Raw genomic sequence first — 21,465 nt, 5'->3', positions numbered from 1 at the left:
CGTAAAATGCTGTACGTTTTTCGATACAGTTCAACCACAAGCCTGGAACAGTTCCAAGGCTTGATGTTCATTATTATTAAAATTTTCCCCTTTTGCAGAAATTATATGAATAGTTACGACATTCTACATTGGAAGCTGTTGGTAAAATGTTCAAGCTTTGGTATCAAAGTTTATATGCTATAAAGTCTACAGAACTGTTAGAAAGCTATATTAAAATATTACATGGCGTCATTTAACACCGAGCCTTATAGAATACAGTCATTTCATGCTTAACGTATACATTACATATGATGGATTTACGAGTAATTTATTTTGTGTAATATTTTCGAAAAAATTACTTTGCATATTCTGATCTTCTTGCAAAACACAAATTAAGAAGAGAAAAAAAAAAGAATATAAATAAATGTTGGCAACCTTTAAAGAATGAAAATAATCCTTTTTAAATGCCTGTGGTATAAAAAGTTATTAAATATCATACAATTATTTCTTATTATTTATTTTCTTAAGATAAAAATCAAAACTTTTTTTTTTCGTTAAGTGCGTATTAATCATAAGTATTCGCATTAATTAAATATAAACTTACTAAATGCCATTTAAATTATGTTTATATGGATTTCAAAATATTTCAAATAGTTTCAATAGCGTTTAGTAGACATTGTCTATATCTATAGATATGAATTTCGGCTCTTATGCCTTATGCCTATAATTTATTACAACATAATTCGTGATTGAATTTGAATTTAAATAATGACTTACTCAAAATTTAAAAAAAATTGTATATTACTCAGTATTATTATAAATATTATCGAAGATAATAAATGAGAACTCTAGAATATTTCGAAATAAATTTCGATTTTTGATCCAATTTCCTAGATCAGTTTTTGTACTTTATAAATACGTATTTCGACTACCAAGCAGTCATCCTCAGTAATTAGCTAGAACGTGTAGCCCGTCACCAAAATTAGCAGAGAGTAACATTCATAATATGAGTAATCATGACTAGCTAATTCTTACTGATGATGACTACTTGGTAGTCGAAATACGTATTTATAAAATACAGAAAACTGATATAGGAAATTGGAGCAAAAATCGAAATTTACTCAGTATTAGATACAATTTTTATAATGATTAAAGGTACAAGTCTACTTATTAAGGGATGGTCTTAGGTTAAAGATGCTCTAGACACATTCCAAAATGATGCAATATTTTTATTAAATTACCTAACTAAGCGGTGTTCAAAAATTTATTATAGAAGTATACAAAAAAATTCTTTTATTGACTGTTTAAAAGAGAAAAAATTATCAAAAAATCTATTAGACGTTAAACAAAATAGAACGAATTCGAAAAACTGTGTGTAATTTTTATTTCCTTTCTTTTAACTCGCAGTATCTGCTTGTCTGCCGAAAGAAATTTGTATCGATTTTTAACCCTATTCCCGTGATCAAATCGAGCTGAAACTTTGCAGGCCAAAGCAAAATTTGAAACGGTTATTTATTTTCTAATTATGAATTTTCAAAAGATAAAGTTCACTTATGATTTTCCATTGAAAATATTAAAAAAAATATAAAGTGAATATATCTTTCGTTACTTAAAATTATGATTGCTGCGTAAGTAAGTAGTAATAGTTCGTAAATAGAAGAAAGGGCAATGCATTATAGAGTTTTGGTCGATATAAATTGATCACAATTTAAGTGGTACATATTACATTTTTAAAACGCCAGCTAATGTGTATAGTCACAAGTTAGCACAATGATTATATTATTTTTTCATGATTTCAAACAAATATCCATTAATTTGACTCTTGACGGTCGTATCAACCAACAAGTACAAGCCATTTCATGTATCATCGTTAGGTACAATCAATTTGAATTCTTTAGACATCAACTGCTAGCTTTGTACAATTTTTCGCCTTAATCTTATTAACACTTTGGAAACAATGATAGAAGTGTAAAGCTCGTTTTTATTGGAAATACAGTTCCTGGATGCATTTTTAATTAAGTTAAATTGGACTGCTTTCATAAGCTTTTTAATTTCTATTGTTTTTTCCGAAAATATTCAACCATAGCCAATTATTTGAATTGGTACATTGCAAGTGGTTTCTATTTGTTTATATCTAAAAATCGCAAACAATATTGTAGACAAAAATATATAATTTATACATAGTTTCTGAATCATTTTCTATCTTTTAAAAACATAAGTTTAAAATAAAATTGCTAAAAAATTTTTGGTAACTACAAATTTTTCGAACTTTTTGAACATTTTAAAGGGAAATAAATAACTACAAATTTTTTTACGATCCATTTTATTTTGTGATATTTTTTCAAATACAATGATATTCTTGTGGTTCTCGTTATAATCAATAAGTAATAGTAATTATCTATGCCGTTATGCGTCAGATGCAAGAATGTGAGAGGACTATCGTCTCAAAAATTTGAGCACTATTAAGATCCGATACTTTCCAGCCAAACTGTATATAGTGTTTGAGATACTAATTAATGAATTAATATTATGCCTACCGAGTGAACAGGCACAGGATTTTTAAAACATACCATTTCTTAACATCATCATCAGTATATTATCTGGATTTTTAATTAATGTTTATAATATAAATACTTATGTTAAAAAAATCATTTTTGTATTCCTCATTAGTTTCTTATTATAACTGAAGTAACTATTAAATAAAATTAATTTTATAAATTGTACAAATTAATAGATATAATTAACAAGGGGAGTTCATATACTTTATTTGACCCATTATTTTTTATTATTATTGTTGTTATTATTATTCTTTATTAATTTGTTTCACTATACAACAACTTTTAATTTTAATTCCAGATGTAAAATGTGAACCATCGATTTGTTCAGAAGATACGTCTGTTGGAACATTATCAAATCGTAGTGATTATTTTACATCAACAAATGACAATAAATGGACTGTAACAGTGGAAATTCGTAAAAAATTTCATGAAACTTTTGGAATTATGTTAACAAGTTTGTATTAGTTTAATTTTATTTTACAATTTTAAATTAGATAGATAAAAATTAATTTTTATGGAAATGATTAATGCTGAAGAACCAAAATCGATAATCCAGGATCCTGCAAAAATCTAGTCAAAAGTGAAATGTGGTTTATTTACTACGGCATTAAGACCATACATTTAACCAAAATAATGAAGCCTATTATTTTTTCTTATTTACCTGACATTAAAAAATGCGTTTCATTACCCCTAGGGTTTTACCTTAAGATCCTGTTCAATGTAAAACAATCGAATATTCAATATCCTATACTCCTAGGGATGCTGTCGTTCAGCAGAGTCGATTATACCTACACACGAAATAGACAAAGAATACAATCTTTTTTTTCCACCTATAGGGTGTTTATTAGTCAGCTTGGAACGCTGACAGTTCAGAATTGGAAGTCGTGTCGTAATCAATCGACTCCTCAGAACTCTGATAAAATATTTACTTGCAAAACAAATAAATAATATGGATAATGTTAGCGTTTGATAAGTTTCTTATTCGAGTTCTACTTAATTTGTATACAATGTATATATTTGTAATATATATCAAGGTATACTAAGTTTAGTCCCTAGTTAGATAGGTGTTCATAAAATCATCTAACGAGTAACCAGAAATTTAACTCTTTTCCGGTAGTCCGTTCGTTTGTTCGTCTGTCATCACTATAACTTGAAAACGTCCAGAGATATCAAGCTGAAATTTTTAAAGCGTGCTTATAGTTCTTGTAGACAGACATTTTCAGTTTTCTGAGATTGGTTTATTATTATTATTATTATTTTTTTTTTAAATAGACTAATTTTCTTTCTTAGTTTGTAGAACAACCCAGCTAGCAGAAACCGTGAAGGTATTTTGTAGATTCACAGAAAACATAAAAAACAAGGAAAATTTAAAATTGCTACCATTCTCTAGAAGTGTAATGCACTGTTCGAATATTTAATAAAAGTCTGAATCGCTCTTTAAATCGCTCTTTAGAATGAGTGTAAGTTACAACCGTAGGTAACTGTTGTGAAACAAATCGATGGATATCTAAGCAAATTAGGTATATAAGGCTTAAGAGGTCTTAATAACGCTTGATTATCTCCGATTTCAAAATAAAATTTATTCAAAAATAAAGTATAAATATATTATTAAGTTTAGATATTCGGTGTATTTATTCTTCGGTGATGAAATGTGTTCAAAGTAGTGACTATTTTAAAAACAACTGGTGTTGTGGTGCTAAACTAATTATGATTTATTCACCCATAAGAAAAATCAAGTTAGTTTTAAGATAAAATTAGAAATAGTGGAAGTCAATTAGTTAAAAATGTTTGTTATACACAAAATTATATTATTATCTATTTATTGATTCATTTATTGCATCTTATAACCAACCAGACATTCATTTATTTAACACTTAAATAAATAATTCATCCAACATCGACCAAGCCAATATTATGCCTTTATTTCTTATTATTTTTAAATGGTTTTCATATATTACAGGATGTTCTAAAGAGTATATCTGGTATTGTGGTTTCAAAACCAGGACCAGTGAAATGTATTTATATTATATTATATAATAGTCGCCCTATTAGCTCAGTTGGTTAAGGCGTAACCAATTCCGTCCGCGGTATGCTTAGGGTAGCGGGTTTGATTCCCGCCGTCGCAACAAAAATTAATTTAATTAATAGTTGTGATGGGCTGATGTAGTGCATGGTATATGCATGAAGGAGATGTACTCAGCCTCTGAAATTGAGGAGCTGATAAATGAAATTATCAGCGGAAAGTTGGTAAAACACATATATGGTATCACAATGGGCTCTATAGCCTAAGTGTGTCCTTCGTGGGCAACCAATATAACCTAACCTAACCTCTGTATTATTTAATAACTTTACGAGCTTTTTATATCATCATCAACATTAAATTGTACTATGAAGATAAAATGGCCGAATTGATTAAACATGCTTGTATTAAAGCTAAAATAACTTTGAATACTATGTTGCTTAACATGATCGGTGATCGGTGAGAACCGTTGTTTTCATGATTTTGTTCAAACAAAATTGGTAAACGTGCCTAAAGGTGTTTTCACTTCAAAACTTTCTCTATTTATTTGAAAAAAACGTAAAACTTATTTTTGATTTGATTTTTTATAAATGATTTGAAACGATTCTTGCCTTACATATGTTATTATTGAACATTAATTACTTGAAGTTGCATGTTTTCAACTACAATAATCTTTTCATCTGATTAATTCATATAGATATACCTACAAAACTTAAGTTTTTTGCTATTTTAATGGCTTTAATTCCGAAGCGAAGGATTTTAGAGGGTTCAGGCCATTTGGACTTTTGATCAAGATGATAATAACGTCTTGTATACAGAGTTTCAAGAAATTTTAATCAAAAGCCAAATCTAATGTTAAATGTGCGGGTTCCAAATTTAATTTAAAGAAAAAAAACCGAGACAGTCTGTATATTTATTTACATTTAAAAACATCATCAATTAGTAAGTAATTTGTATCCATTGAATATAATTTAAAATAATACTGAAAATATCTCTAACAACACATAAAATCCAAAATATACTTTAATGAATAACATTTATTTATAAAAACTCATCATTAATCAATGATTTCGAAATGATTCAAAATCATTATTCATTCTGCATAAAAAATATAATTTTATTTACTAAAATAATTCTCTTCTAGCCTCATTTTATCTAAACTATTCTAAACTAATATATTTGGGAATAAATGGTGTATGTATATAGTACGATCATTTTGCGTTTTCGTCTTTCACTTTTTGCATACAAGGTAAAGTTTTGATGAGTAAAATTTATTTCAATAAAATAATAATGAATAATAACAAACTTGGTCTCACTTTTTACGTCCTGAGCACGCTATGAAAAATCCAGCTTGCTATCTCTTTTCGTTAGGGACGGGCGGTGGACTAAACTTAGTATACCTTGAGTTGGGACTAAACTTAGTAAACCTTGATATATTTCATATTTGCATGGTATAAAAATAGAGTGATTAAGAAAAAAACCATTTTATCACAAAAAAAACGTGGGGTGTTAGATTTCAATTATTGTAAATATTTTATCGACAGATATTGGTAAAAGTAAATTTTAAAAAATATTCTAAAAAGCACCCTACGTTTTTTTACGATAAAATGATTTTTTTCTTAATCTTTCTTCTTGTTTTGAACTTATAGAAAGTATTTTCTACTTTTAGTTCAGTAAAGAGCGTACTTTTAATTAATATTGTTTATTGTTATCTGCGCTTCCACCATCAAAGATTTTTTAGTTAATTGTATATAATGATCTAGATAATCGGACAAACTTATTAAATTATTGTATTGTAACTGGTCCATAATAATTGTGCGAAGTTCCGTTACATAGATACATAGATGCATACCAAACTCATAAAAGCGCGTTAAAAAAATGGTTACATCTATGTAAAAAAATACATTTTCATTCTCATTTCAGAAGTACTCATAATTCTGGTATTCTATGTAGTTATGGTAGGCAGTTGCTTTTACAAACGACTACTTTTTATGAATACAACATTCTGTCAAAAATTTCCAGTCAAATTTAGCTCTAGATAATGTCGAGTAATATGTAAGGTATTTTAGCTAGTAGTTTTATTTATATACCGGTTAATACGTCTACTTCGATTATCAATTTGACAAAAACCATTTGAGATAGTCGACGTCTTACTTCAAAATGCGGTATTTCTCGGAAACCAAAATAAAGCGAAAGCTTTTCAATTTATTTTTAAATGGAACTCATAATATAAATGACAATTTTAGACCATAAATTATTCTTAACTTTTACGTATTTCATTTTTGACTCACCCTCTTTAAATATATATCGTTGTCTATTATATGTTGTCTATTAACGATGATGTCGTGCCGATTGAAACTATATTTTATTTTTATAATAATAATGAATTTAAACCTCCGTTTCTCTGACATATACGCTATAAAAGAGGACACCCACATCATTATTTGTTACTCTTTATTTATTTAACAACATCCATATTTACAATTACATTTCATGACGTGGGTGGATTCGGTTACTTCGTTCTTATCCAAGCGACGCCAATGTGATCTACCACCCCCATTAATTATAATTGTTCACACTGACGCTGCCTGGATTTGAACCTGCAACTTAAGTCTAAGTAACGACACACGGTCAAAGACGAATTTTTATGCCCTGTATATATGAAATATATATCAAGGTAAACTAATTTTAGTTCCAAGTTTGTAACGCTTAGAAATATTGATGTAACAAACAAAATTTTTTTATAGGTGCTCATAAAATCAACTAAAATTAGTCCATTTCTGTTTGTCCGTCCGCCCGTAAACACGATTATTTGAAAACGAAAAGAGATATCCAGCTGAAATTAATAGTGTGCTCAAGACCTAAACAGTCAGTTTGTGTTCGTAAATGAGCAAAATAGATGAATTGGGTCTTGGGTCCGTAGGACCCATCTTGTAAGCCGTTAGACATAGCACAAAAGTTTGAAGAAAAAAAATGCTGTTTATAAAAAAATTTTTGATTAAAACATTTGTTCGTAAATACCATTGTTGTCTCGTGAGGTAGCAATTTAGGGCAAAATTTTGTGTCCATTTTCTCCAAAACTATAAAAGATAAATGAAAATTTGTCGGTAGCTTCAACTAGTGAGTGAAGGATTTTCTAAATACAAAAAAAAGTTTTCTATAAAATTTTCAAAAATAAAGCAAATGGCAGTAGGTAGGCTGACATGTGTTTGCTTTTTAAACTTATTCTCTATTTTATTAACATTGTCTATACAGGATATTTCAACAATTAACTCAATCATTTGTTTATTTCAACTTATTTCTACAATATTCCAAAATTAATATTTTGTTTATACTGTTTTTAAAGTGTTAATTAGTATGTGGTTTTTCAATAAAACAGAAATCATCTTCTTTAGATATATCCTTTCTCTACAAACAATAATAAATTTTCAACAAACACAAATTGTTGGTAATTAAAATTTAATTACATGGTATCAATTTACTAGAAAATGTGTTTTTATCCATTGGTTTTAATTAACATTTTTCCAATTTGCGTTTGATAATTTATTTTGTTTTTAATTAGGAAAAACAAAGTATGAGACTAAAACTTTTCAATGAACTTTGTGTGTATGATATAATTATAAAAAAAAAAGAATAAAAAGGTTCTAAAATAAACTTTTATTTGTAAAGGTATTGAGGTAAACACATATCTACAAACATATAAAAACTAAACACATGTGTTAGTTTAACAATTACAAGGTCTTCAAATGCAACTTTCATCTAGAAGTAATTAATCTAATATTTCAAAAATCCTTTAAATTTCAGAGGGAGATGAGAGCCGTTAACTTAAAGTTTTATTTCGTTAGTCGTTATTTTCACTCAAAAACATTAAATTTGACAAAATAAGGTCCAAGTAACAAGGTTTAATACCTTTGGATGTTTTATTTCTGTCTACTTCGTTTAACCGTTTATCAGTTAGTGTTGGAATTTTAACATATTAGTGGAAGCATAAATCACTGCACTTAACATAGTCATTTGTCACAAATGTGAATGTAACCAGAGCTTTAGCCATAATTATATCATGATAATTTCTACTGGCCATTATTCTTCACCTAATGCCATCAAAGACCTGACTCGATCTCAATTTGAAGATTGATTCAGATAAAAAAGAAATATTTTGAATTTCTCTAACTTTTTATGTTTTCTATGGTTGTAAAAGCTATCACGATTGTTTCTAGATAGCAACAGCTTTGGCAGGTGGTGGAAAAACAGGTCTTAATGTAACAGCGTATAACTGTAATACATTCGAAATGGAAGGACCAATTGCAATAATATGGTTTTTAATTGAGAGTTATTCCGGATGCTATTGTTTTTAAAGCATTATTAGCATTGTCATAAGATGCAGATTTAAAAAAAAAATATGTATGGTCAAAATTAAAGGAACACTTTAGTTATTAATTACGCTTTTTCTAAATATCATAAGGTACTCAATAATATTGATATAGTCATGAGAGGTGCCTAAACACATTTATAAATTAAGTGTTAAAATTTTGTAAGGCGTATTTTAGAAAATATTGTTTAAAATGCACCAAACTGGCTGCTTTTTCTTCCCCTTAAATACGTCCCTACCTGTAGATTTTTTCCGAACATTTTTTTCCTCTCTTGTTCCATTTAATATTTCGAATATTAAATAAATGAATTCGAGCAAAACAGGTTGGTGAATGGGCTTTCTTAAATTGCCAGCCTTTTTCATTCAATCTTTATTTATATAAATAATGTATGTATTTTGAAAAAGAAATTCACACCCGTTTTTCAATTAGATCCAAAGAAACTTAAAATCGTCCAACAAAACTGAAAGAAAAAAGGCTAGTATATTAATAAAAGCGTCTTTTCTTAGTTTTTTTAACTTCATTTTCATACCATGTATATATGAAATATAACATGGTATACTAAGTTCAGTCACAAGTTTGTATCACTTAAAAATATTGATGCTACGAACAAAATTTTGGTATAGGTGTTCATAAAATTACCTAATTAGTCCATTTCCAGTTGCCCGCCTGTCCGTTTGTGACGATAACTCAAACGATAACTCAAAAACAAAAAATGATATCAAGCTGAAATTTTTAAAGCGTGCTCAGGACGTAAAAGGTGAGGTTGAGTTCGTAAATGAGCATATGTTCCTAACAATAAACAACTTTTGTTTGAAACATTTTTTCGTAAACATCACTGTTTACCCGTGACGGCGCAAATTATGTTATAACATTATATAGTATGTACTATATGGGAATATCAGCTATGAGTATGTGAAACCACAATCGTGTTATATATACGACTGTGGCTATCTAAGAGTGACTTTCTTTATTTACATGACGTAAAAAATAAACGATTGCATAATCAACACTCTGTCAATTGTTCACTGTAGTTTAATTTAAGAAATTAACTTATAATTGCTTTCAAATATAGTTTTTCCCTGCACCAACGTTATTAAATTTTAATTTTATTCAAGTAGATGATACCAAATTATTGATTTGTAAATTAAGCTCGTTATAATCGATCTAAATAATTTTGAAAATTGTGACAGAAAAATGAACTTAATTTTAATTTTTAATGCATCTCTAAAACATTTAAATCAATATAACAAATATATATAAACTATAAACAACTTGAAGCCATTGTACCTAAATAGAAATATATAGATTTAATTTGAAACATACAAACGTTATTAGCGTCCGTTATATGAGTCGTCGTCGAGACGCTTGTGCTCATCCTAACGTTTTAAAAGTGAGTTTTATACTTAAGCTGTGTATTCGTCACATTTTCGAGTGTTATTTCTTGACTCATAATACAATCGTGCCGTGCTCGTTATTATTTGGTGAGAGACACTAAAAACTTATAAAACATAACAAGAAATAAAATCTAAAAGTGATTTGTATTCAAAATAAAATAAAATTTTATATATTTTACATATTCAATGTCATATTATGATTTGCACAGTTTATTTTCAGTTCGATTCCATGTTTTAATTAACGCATGTTTATTTGGGTAGAAAAAAAATTAAAAAACCAAAAAAACAAGAACCGTAATAAAAGGAACAATTTATGTAGTGTGTGTATGTTTTTTTTTGTGAATAATTTTCAACAATATATGTGACAAATTTAAATCCTAATGAACGGCGTCAGTTATTTTTGTATTTCTTCAATCAGTTCGCATAAACATATTAAGTCTAAATATAAAAATAAACTTTTAATAGTCTTGAAACATGAAAGAAGAAGAGTTTGTTGTAACGTTATATTATGACGACCCTCTTTGTGTGTTGATTTAGAAAAAATATATTATTTTTTATTTTTTTAAATGTGTGACGAGTGTGTGACTAGTTATTATGTGTGATTAAAACACGGAAAAAATATCATACTAAAGTTGTGTGTAAATTGGTAATTAAAAGAAATGTTTTCGTCATTTAAGTTGCCTTCGTTACGGTCGAAAAAACATAATGATAAATCAGAAAATGGTACACCCACAGGAACACCCATATCGAAACGACATCAAAGAAGTATGTACCTTTTATTAGCAATCCTAAGAATTTCTTCTTTTATAAATTTTGTTATATGCGTGTAAGATAAAGGTGGTATAATGAACTCTGCTTACCTTTTCATTAAAATTTCATTAAAAATTAATAATCCTTGTAATATATATACCTTTAAATTTAAAATTCCTAGCTTTGAATATATTTTTGCTGAAGGTGAGATGGGATAGGTACCGCTTTCCGTAGAAGACATCTTTTACTTTAAGATAAGCAATTATTTATATAGTACGTACAAAAGAATCGTCAATGTTTTGGAATTATACAAGCTCAAAATTTCTGTCTAATTACTGTGAGAAGTAAAGTTTAATAAAAATATTTTCGACAATAATTAATACAAAAATCAGTAAAACGGTGAGCCTGATTTTCGATACCTCAAAATTGAATTTTAAGGGTACGAAATTGTTTTTTTGATTTATTTTTTGAATATTTTCGTACTTAACCCGTACCTAAAATGCGCGACTTTTACAATATTGTCCTTGCTTAGTGTTGCCGAACTATCTCACGATTACGCCTACTATATAGGATGCATTTTTATATATGAAGAAGGGTTGTGTCCCAAAATGGCTGCATTCGAACAAAATATAGGGATATAGAGATCACAGAACGTAACCCTTTACTCGAACTTGAACATATATAAGAACACTCTCTCCATTAAATTACATTTTTCCTCTTTTTTATTTTTTTTTTTCAGCTACGGAACCACAAACTCGCATTTGAAACATACCTATGCCACAGAAAGACACACACACACACACTTACAACAAACTTATAACACCCCTTTTTTTACACTTAGATAAAAATTCAGAGATAAATTGTAGTAATTAACTTCTATGCTCTACAACTTTGCTTATTATAGTAAATTTCGATTTTAATAATATTAGTAAAATTAATCGAGACATTCTCAAAATTAAATCAATAACCAACGATATTCTATTTTGTTATTGATTTATCGAAAGACTTCTAAGTCAAGGGCTTTCCTATTTAGAATATTATGCTTTATCTTATTGAATGGTCGAATGTGGTAGTTATGTTAAACCCTGTAAATTATCTCTTTGAAAAATAATTTTTTGCTTGTTAGTAGCTCGTAATAAAAAACATCTCTTATTATAAATCTTTTTAATACCTACTGGAATTTTATTTGTTAATTCAAAAATATATAGTTATATAGGTTTTATAATCTACTAAATTTGAATTTTTGAAAAACCTTTATAATTTAATTAAAATCTGTTAATTTATTTATGCAATTCAGGATTTATTACTATTTGCTTGAATATATTTTACCGGATGTAAGGTAAATTTATAAAATTAATTTATTTTGCCGTTTTTTTTCTTATTTTTATTTTAACAAATTTATATGCGAGATTATTTTTTTGCTCTTGCTATAATAACTATAACGTCACGTACGTCTTACAAGTTTTATTTATTTGATTTACCGTAAACATTATTCGAAATTATTTATGGTAACGGATGTTTCAGAATAACAAATATTCATTCCTAACTTTAAGTGGCGATGGATATTTCATTAAAATATAATTTTTAAGATGTATTTTTTAGCATCCTAGGCAGCTTGAGTTAAACATTTTTTCTTAGAAAACAAAATAGATAGAATATTTATTTAACATTGCGATTCCAAAAATTTGGAGGAATTAATTTTTTTAATAAATTAATAGTATAAATTTTAATAAACATATATTCATATATTTTAGTTCACCCTTACATATGTTTATATTTGCATATAAATAATTTTGTACGCAAAAATAAAAAAATTTGTTAGGGCCCCTGGGTTGGAGCCCCGGTTGCCCTTTCAAATAGTTTCGATCCTGGAATTGGCGAAATCATTACAGTTTTTTAATGCCAAAGTCAATTATAAAAAATTGACAATCTACTAAGCAGCCTACTGCATTAGAGGTGTTTTGGGGTCGTTAATCAAAATTATGATGGTCCGAAAGTCCGCCCTTGTATCGGAGGACCAGTGTGGCCCAGTTACGAGTTCATCTTGGAGAGCTGTTTTGCTTATTGATAATCCATAATGATTTTATTTCTACATAGTAGCTAGCTTTTTGGTACCAACAGCATGAATACAATTGCACCAGAAAACGACAGTTGACAATTGCACAATTGCTCAAACCACTTAACGCTAGAAAAACTCTTCTTTTGTGGTTAAAATTATGGTCTCAATTTTTATAATTATTATGTAATTTAATTTTTATTTTTGTAATTGTTGGACATAATCCAAAAGAATATTTTCCAGTTTTCATTAGATTGCTTTGTCACTAATGTCCACTTTTCTAAGGTGAATGTGTACCCCTCTTTTAGCTTCTAAAAATAATAATATGATATAAAATATCGTTGTGTATTGACCTAAATAGAACAAAAATAATTAATTAATTCGTAACAAAGTGATTAATTAATTTCAATAACATATTCCGTCCCTCTCTTCAATTACTTTTCTATTTTTCTACATTTAGATAGTGGCATGTAGATATTCCCACTTTCCAGACTTTTCGAGTGAAATTAGAATGTACATTTTACGAAAGTATAGGGATGTACATTTTACAAAAAGAAGGATGTACATTTTACTAGCTACAATAGATCTTTTTAGACCTGGTATTTTTGAAGTAATTCAGATATTTTTCGTTTCTTTGAAAATGGGGTATCAAATAAAAGACATTGACATGTACATTACAAAACTGTACCCCTACGAAAGGAGATATGGGGGGAGGGGGAGTGCAAGTGGGGATGTTACCCTGTCTTCATTTCATGTAAAATTTATTGTCAATAATAATGAAAAAATTAAAAAATTAAATAGTAGTCGTAATAAAAATCATGAAAATATTATAGATAAGGTGAGCTATTAAGCATTTTGTTAATCTTATTTTCCAAGATGATAAGGTGCAAAGTCTTGGCGCCTTGGTGGTAACTGCCAATCTGTAGCTAAATATAAAAAATTCACCGAATAAAAATATTGTATTATTTGTACTAAGAAGAATTTTCTTTTTTCTTTTGTGTATCTTCCTTTTAGAAATTGTATTATATTCTTACAGGAATATCTGATGCTGGTGGTTGTCCATCAATAGCATCATTACGCCCAGGTTCAATAGCATATAATAGCGATCAGTTAATGTCTGGAGACAAAATTCATAGCGTTAATGGAATCACAACTTCACATTCAAAACCAGAGGATGTGGCCGCCATGTTAAATAATGTCGAGGATCGTGCATTACTTGAAGTTGAATATTCATTACCGGATTGCGTATCACAGAATTCATTGAGTACAATCACATCAAAGGTCACAAATATAACCGTTGAACGAGAAGATGGATCATTAGGGATAACTTTACGTGGTGGTGTACACGGAGATCCACAACTTACACGAGCTTTAGTTATTACGCATGTTCGACCAAATGGTCCGGCACATAAGTTAGTATGCTTCTAGTTTTGAAACGTTAATCATTGTCATTTCTTAAATTAAGTTCTAATTCTTTTATCATATGTCTAGATTTGTGTTTGAACCTAAACTAGGTTCAGTCTCTCAACTGCTTTCACTCAGCCTCAACGGTTGTAAATACAACACTACCTTTTTTTTCTTCAAAAATATAACTATTTTTTATCAAAATTAATAAAAAAAAAAGGAATTATTAATTCAAAAAAATGACTGAAATATACTTTAGATGAATTATTCTTTCTTTTGTATATGAATTTGTGGCAAAAAAAAAAAAATTAATACAAGGTCTCTATACACAGAATCAAAGAATTTCATAATTTTTAGCTTTTATTGAAAGGGAAAGCTTTTTTCTATTATATACAAAAATTGATATTTATTTGCAATTAATAGAACCCAATTAGAAAACTACACAAACCAAAGACTTTGGTTTGAATCAAATCCATGTTATATGAAGAAGATCATGCAAAGTAGATCAAAAAGTGTATCACAAGAAGATGAGACACTGTACCATTTTCTTATAGTCGCTTGGTACACTTTGTGTCGAAAATATCACCCAGAAATACTCATCAATGCGAGCAAGTTGGGAGAAGTCTCCTTTCAGATTTGAAGAATGCTAATCTTTATATTAAAAATTAGATTAATTGTTTAAACAATTGCCAAAAAAGTGAGATATCGTCTTACAAACAAAATAAACTGTAAATCCAAACGACCAGTCTATGTGATCTTTTGTTGGAGAGAATGTTTGGGTTGAGTAAAAAAAAATCATGTTTATAAAAATGAAGCTCGCGGTTGACAAATTCTTTAACGCCACCCACTGTAGTATTCTGTATCACTTTTGCTAAAGAATCGTCAATAAACCTACTTTTCTCAATTAACCCAAAATAGATTATTGTCACTTTACCGCGATCCACCTTAATTGAAAATTTGCTTATGATTGATATACCTGATATCCAATTATCTTTGAATTACAGAACGGGTCTGATAAAAGTTGGTGATAGATTGTTAAAAGTTGACAATCAAACATTAACTAATAAAACATTGATGGAAGCCCAAAAAATTTTAACACAAACAAATGATAATTTAGCTCAAACTCCGAATCCAATATCGACGTTAACCATAGAATATGATGTTAGTATTATGGAAACAGTTAAATATGCAACGGGTCCATTATTAGTTGAAATTGAACGGCATATCCATGAAGAACTGGGTATTGGTTTAGGAAATAAAATTTTTAGTGACAATGAAAATGTAATTTATATTGAAAGCATTATGCCAGCAAGTATTGCGGATCGATGTGGAGCATTACATATTAATGATCAAATCTTAGCAATAGATGATATTCGATTGGAAGGTACTAATTTATCCGCTGAAGAAGTAATGACATTATTCGAAAATTCTAAAGGTAGTGTCACACGATTACACATCTTACCGTTTCATACTTATACTACCTCTATACATTCACATCGAAGTGCCTCTGGACTTTGGAATCAGTCACCGAAAGGTAAACTAACATAGAGTTAATGTTTAAAAAAACTTTTTAATTCTTAGGTGTGATTGCTTATTTACAGAATTGGTCCCAGGAACACCTAGTATGTCTGGATTTAGTACAATTAATTCTAGGAGATCAAGATTTCCATTTAAAAAAACTTATAATTTTCGAAATCCTCAAAAAGTTTCAAATTTAGAAGGAAATAACTATTGTGGCTATCATCCTCAGTTAGGCGTATGTCATAGAGAAACGTTGAATGTTACACTTTGCTCAGAAGGTAATGGATTTGGATTATCTGTTGGAACAGAATTAGCTCCTGGGGAGGAAGAAGCTAGCATTGTAGTAACAGATATTGAAACTAATTCTGTTGCTGATAGGTAAAGTCTTTAATACTACTGGAAGTTGTATATAAATTTTATACTGTCATATAACTTTTTTAGATGTGGTTGCCTACAAATCGGCGACCGTCTTTTATCAATAAATTGTCAACCAAATCTAACACTCCAAGAAATAAATACTATTTTTGAACGTGGTTACGATCCAAAATTAATGGCTAAATTAGAATTACAAGTAGAAATTGATGTGGTTGATTCAATCATACCATCAAGTGGAGTATTTACAGTAAAAATTGCAAGACAAACTACCGGCTTAGGAATAACAATAACAGCGTCAAAAAATAATCCAAATGATCCATTTATTATATCGGATATTCGACGTGGATCAATTGCTCACAGAATTGGTACCTTACATGTTGGGGATAGATTATTAGCAATTGATAATCAAAATTTGGATCATCAAAGTTTAGAAACAGCGTTTGAAATATTACAAAGTAATCATAATGAAATAGTTACACTGCAAGTCGAAAAAGTTCCTCGAGATACAAGTTATTTGTTATCAGAGAATATTGTTTATACAGTCGAGCTCGTACGGTACGGTGGACCATTAGGAATTACAATTTCAGGGAGTGAAGATTGTTTAGAACCAATAATTTTATCTAGATTAATTGAAGGTAGGCAGTCTTTTAATTTTAATTTTGGTTTTTTATTAATTATATTAACGTAGATTCTTTCGGACTCAAATGATCTTTTTTTAGGTGGATTAGCGGAGAAAACTGGTGCTTTGCATGTAGGAGATCGAATCTTAGCAATAAACGGTGAAAATTTAATTAATCGTCCATTATCGGATGCCATTCGGTTACTTCAATGTTCAGGAGATCGTGTGCAGTTAAAAATATCCCGTCAAATAAAAGGTAAATTATGTATATTCGATTAAATATTCGCATCGACACATCGACATTAAATACTAGTAAAAGTATGATTATTAATAAATTAGCTAAATAATAGCAAAATTATTACATATATCTTGAGATATCAAAGTATTTTCTAGAAACTACAAAAGCCAAAGTGTATACCTAATGTTTAAGAGCTTTTAATGTTTTTGATATCTGTTACTCCTGAAATTTGAAAATGTTTTGCCTGACAACATGTATAGTTAGTCTCAGAATTATATATTTTTTTCAGAAGCTCGAACACCCTGTGAAGAAAATCGAGAATCATTTCTTGTACAAAGTCCTGGTAGTATTGATAGCGCTGTTGAGTCATGGGTGGGTTCTATGTTGATTGAAAATAATTATAAAAATGAAAAAGGTAAGAATAGGTAGTTAAAAGATTTGTTTTTCAATATTTTCCTTTACTTCAGTCTTAGGTATAAAAAATCTACCTTAAACTTTTTGGAAGTGTCTTAAAATCTACCTTAAACTTTTTCCAAGACATTTTAGTGCATTGATTAATCCGCAGGTAACTCGATTCCACTTTGGAAGTACGCTATTGAGAAATTTTATATATCCGAATATCTCATCTGTTTGTCAGACCTAAGCAAAAGAAAAAAAGAAATGTCCAATAGAAATTGCAATATGTGAATCGCAATATTTATTTTTTATATAATTTTTATTTTATTTTACATATTTTATTTTGTTTAGAGTCAAGTCAAAAAGCTCCTGAAGATTCAGAAACCAAAACAGAAGCGAAAGAAACTGAATCAAAACCAATAAACGAAAATAAATCAGAAAATAATCACAAAGATTCAATGCAAAATTTACAATACTACTCTGATACAGATGACGTAATGTATGCTCCAAGTCCATTACCGTTACCGTTACCTAATTATAATTATCGCAGCAATAATAATACAATCAATTCCGATCTCTTTGCATCAATGCAGTTAGGTGAATCATTTAACTCCACCATCTTAAATAACATCTCTCCGACAGTACGGAAGCGTTTTGAATATAATGAAATACAACATGAATCACCAACTCAAATAGGTGCAACATCACGATCTCCTCCAGGACCATCATCTGCAAATATTCAGAATAGTGAATTTAATATCAACAATAATCGGTTCGATTCAATAAACGCTGATGTATATCACGTGATTTTGTATAAAGATGCAGTTTACGATGATTATGGATTTAGTGTAAGTGATGGACTATATGAAAAAGGTGTTTATATTAACCGAATTCGAAAAGGAGGTCCGGCGGATATTGTGGGTTTGTTGAAACCGTTCGATCGAATTTTGCAGGTGAGTTTCTATATTTATGTTGATTTTTTCAAGTTTTAAGAGTAAGAGAATGAATTTTCGATTTTATTCGATTTTCGAGCGTTGTTTTAAGATTGACCAAACCAGATACTTTTGTTTAAATATAATAAGATTTTTTTACTAGCCGTGGGGTGTGTCTGGTACGACCTTAGGGGTGAATAACTTCCCACTATAATAAAGAGTTATAAAAAGAAAAAAATCAAAAATTTCAACACAATTAGGTATATGTTTATAGGTCACTACAGTATTAATTTATAAATTATCCTTGAGAAGTAGTACTCGACCGAATATAATGCAATTCTTTTCGGATCATGTAGCCGTTAATACGCTCCGATCGACATCTCGATCGAACAAAGTCGACATCATTTTTTATTCGCGCGATATCGATTAGCAAAAAAATGACCACACACGTAAACACACACACTCACATTCTCATTCTTCCCCAAATTATGTTTTGATGCTATTTCCACAACTGCGATTTTTAAATCGAATCAATTACATTAACTTCCCTGCAGAACCAAACTGGATTTTTAATTTTAAGGACCTTCTCAAAAACTCTTGAGATTTTTGCCTTAGCTATTGTTGGTTCTTCAGACTTAGAAAAAAATTGTTAACAAAGCCTTTTCATTTTTAAAAATTTTCAGGTAAATGATACCAAAACTCAAGACTTCGATTGTTGTCTAACAGTTCCATTAATTGCATCAGCTGGTGATCGAATGGAATTGGTAATTGCAAGGTCTAACAATAATTTAGAAAATAAGGTTCGTTCACAAATTATTATTATAATTTTTTGAATACAGATAATTAACTGAAATAATATAATTTAGGTTGTATCCTGGATAACGGAGGAACACAATCCATTTCCAACAAGTCCAACTTTTAGCAGTTTATCTGGCAGTCAAAGTACTATTACAAAAACATTATAATATTTCCTTCCAAAAGATGATATTAAACCTTTATTTTAAAAATTTGCATTCCATTTTTAATAATAATAATAATAATACTATACTCTATACAATTATGTTGACTCTGGATTGATTTGAAAACAAATTACGCCTAATTAATAAATTATTTTTGCTCAAAGATTTTTTAATCAATATTTTATAGAAATAAAGGTTTAATTAGGATTATATCGGCAATTTGTACATACATTTTGTCAGTGGCGTATTTAATGGTGATGGTGTCCTTATAGGCCCTAGGTATCCTAAGTCGACTTTTTTTAACAAAATATACGTATACAGGGTGGAACATTTTAATTTACGATGGGCTAATAGCTCGTTTTGTAGCTAGCCCAATTAAAAAATTACTTAAACAAACGTTTGATGGTGGAAACCATGTTTGACATCAGTTTGATTTAGATCCTAAACGGTAAAACATAGAATAACACTTTAAATTAGAAGGTTGACATTTGCCTGTGTCCATGAGTTTAACCTGGCAGTCAAGGTCATTTGATCTTGATTTTCAAATGATTTAGAAAATTTACCTGGACTTAAAAGGTTTTATTGCCCTTGAAAACTATTGCTTAAGAAACCTAGCATATTTCTTCTGGTTAAATGCAATGATGGCATTTTTTTAAGTCGCTTTCCTCCGAATGCTAACGATTTTGAAAAAAATATTTGAAATAAAAAATGTTAGTTTTTTTTTGTTTTTATGGGGATAAACTTTCTAATTTAAAATCAAATCGAATTTAAATTAACTATTAAAGCGACCCGGAGAACTAGGTCCAATCTGATGTCAGAACATGTTGTCTCCCATCAAAGTCTGCAACCCTTGTTTAAGTTTTGTTTTCATCGGCTTATTACCAAGCGAGTCATTCATTAATATGATCCATCTGTATATATAATATACATTGACGAGTTTCAATAATATTTGTTAAAATCGACAATATGTATTTATACATGATAATTAGCATCAATTATGAAAAAAACATATTTAAGTGGAACTCCTTAGATGTTGTCGCCCTTGACCTGGGCATCACGAACCTAACCCTAAATTCGCCACTGAATTCTATTTTGTTTTGTAAATAGAAATTCCCAAATACTGATTATTGTAAATTTAAGACAGTTTAAAATAAAAGTCGTAAGTAGAAAAACACGTTTTTATTGCGTTAATCTTTTTAATTCACAGGTGAATGGGATATTTTAGGTGAATGGGATACTTTACTCTTGTCTGCTAAAAAGGGAAAAATAAACACGACCTAGTTTTATATAAATCTTAGCTCATAAAAATCAACAAATAACAAATTTCATTTTTCTAAAATAGTTTATTGAAAGATTTCATCAATATTACAGTACCAAAAAATATATGAAAACATGTAACAAATGCATACAAAATTAAACTCATTCCAAGTTTTTTAAATAAAAATTAACATTAATATAACAAAATTTTTACTTAAAAATTAAATTAACAATCTTCTAAAAATTATCAACATGTCATATAAAAAAGGATAATCTAGTCGAGGAAATTAATGTACAATTTTATTTGTTTATTTCCTACACATCTTTTTAATTCCGTACCTCAAAAGAAATAATCTACATCAGGTCATTAATTAATAAATAATAGGTATGTACTTACTTCTTTTGACATTCTCTTTGATTAGGATGATCTTCCGTAAATATACAGAGTACTTCTAAACATATGCGAAAATTCCAAATAAAAATTTAAAGTTGGATGATTTATGCAAATTTGATGAGTTATTAGTCAAAACTTATAAGAACATAATTTAGGATTTTATTTATACAAAATTTACTTCTCCAAAAAATCTTCATCTGTCAGCATAATCCTTGTAAAAGGAACTTGGATGGAGAGAAACTT

General features: G+C 28.9%; 1 protein-coding gene across 3 annotated transcripts; it reads left to right on the top strand.

Moving 5' to 3' along the window:
- Positions 1–2,895: 2,895 nt before the first annotated feature.
- Positions 2,896–20,662, top strand: LOC123299187 (glutamate receptor-interacting protein 1-like). 3 transcript variants are annotated; one of them, XM_044881499.1, is made up of 10 exons: positions 2,896–2,991; positions 14,164–14,539; positions 15,536–16,065; positions 16,133–16,430; positions 16,494–17,062; positions 17,147–17,302; positions 17,574–17,699; positions 18,032–18,633; positions 19,296–19,412; positions 19,479–20,662. In XM_044881499.1, exons 1-10 carry the CDS (start codon positions 2,982–2,984, stop codon positions 19,575–19,577), a joined length of 2,883 nt encoding a protein of 960 aa, XP_044737434.1. In that variant the 5' UTR covers positions 2,896–2,981; the 3' UTR covers positions 19,578–20,662. The 3 variants fall into 3 exon arrangements, with proteins under 3 accessions (XP_044737434.1, XP_044737427.1, XP_044737419.1); XM_044881492.1 differs by lacking the exon at positions 2,896–2,991 and adding an exon at positions 10,858–11,086 and having other exon boundaries at positions 17,577–17,699; XM_044881484.1 differs by lacking the exon at positions 2,896–2,991 and adding an exon at positions 10,858–11,086.
- Positions 20,663–21,465: the final 803 nt, after the last annotated feature.

The sequence above is a fragment of the Chrysoperla carnea genome, chromosome 1 (genome assembly GCF_905475395.1).
Source record: "Chrysoperla carnea chromosome 1, inChrCarn1.1, whole genome shotgun sequence".
Taxonomy (NCBI): domain Eukaryota; kingdom Metazoa; phylum Arthropoda; class Insecta; order Neuroptera; family Chrysopidae; genus Chrysoperla; species Chrysoperla carnea.
This window is presented reverse-complemented; position numbering and strand designations above follow the sequence as displayed.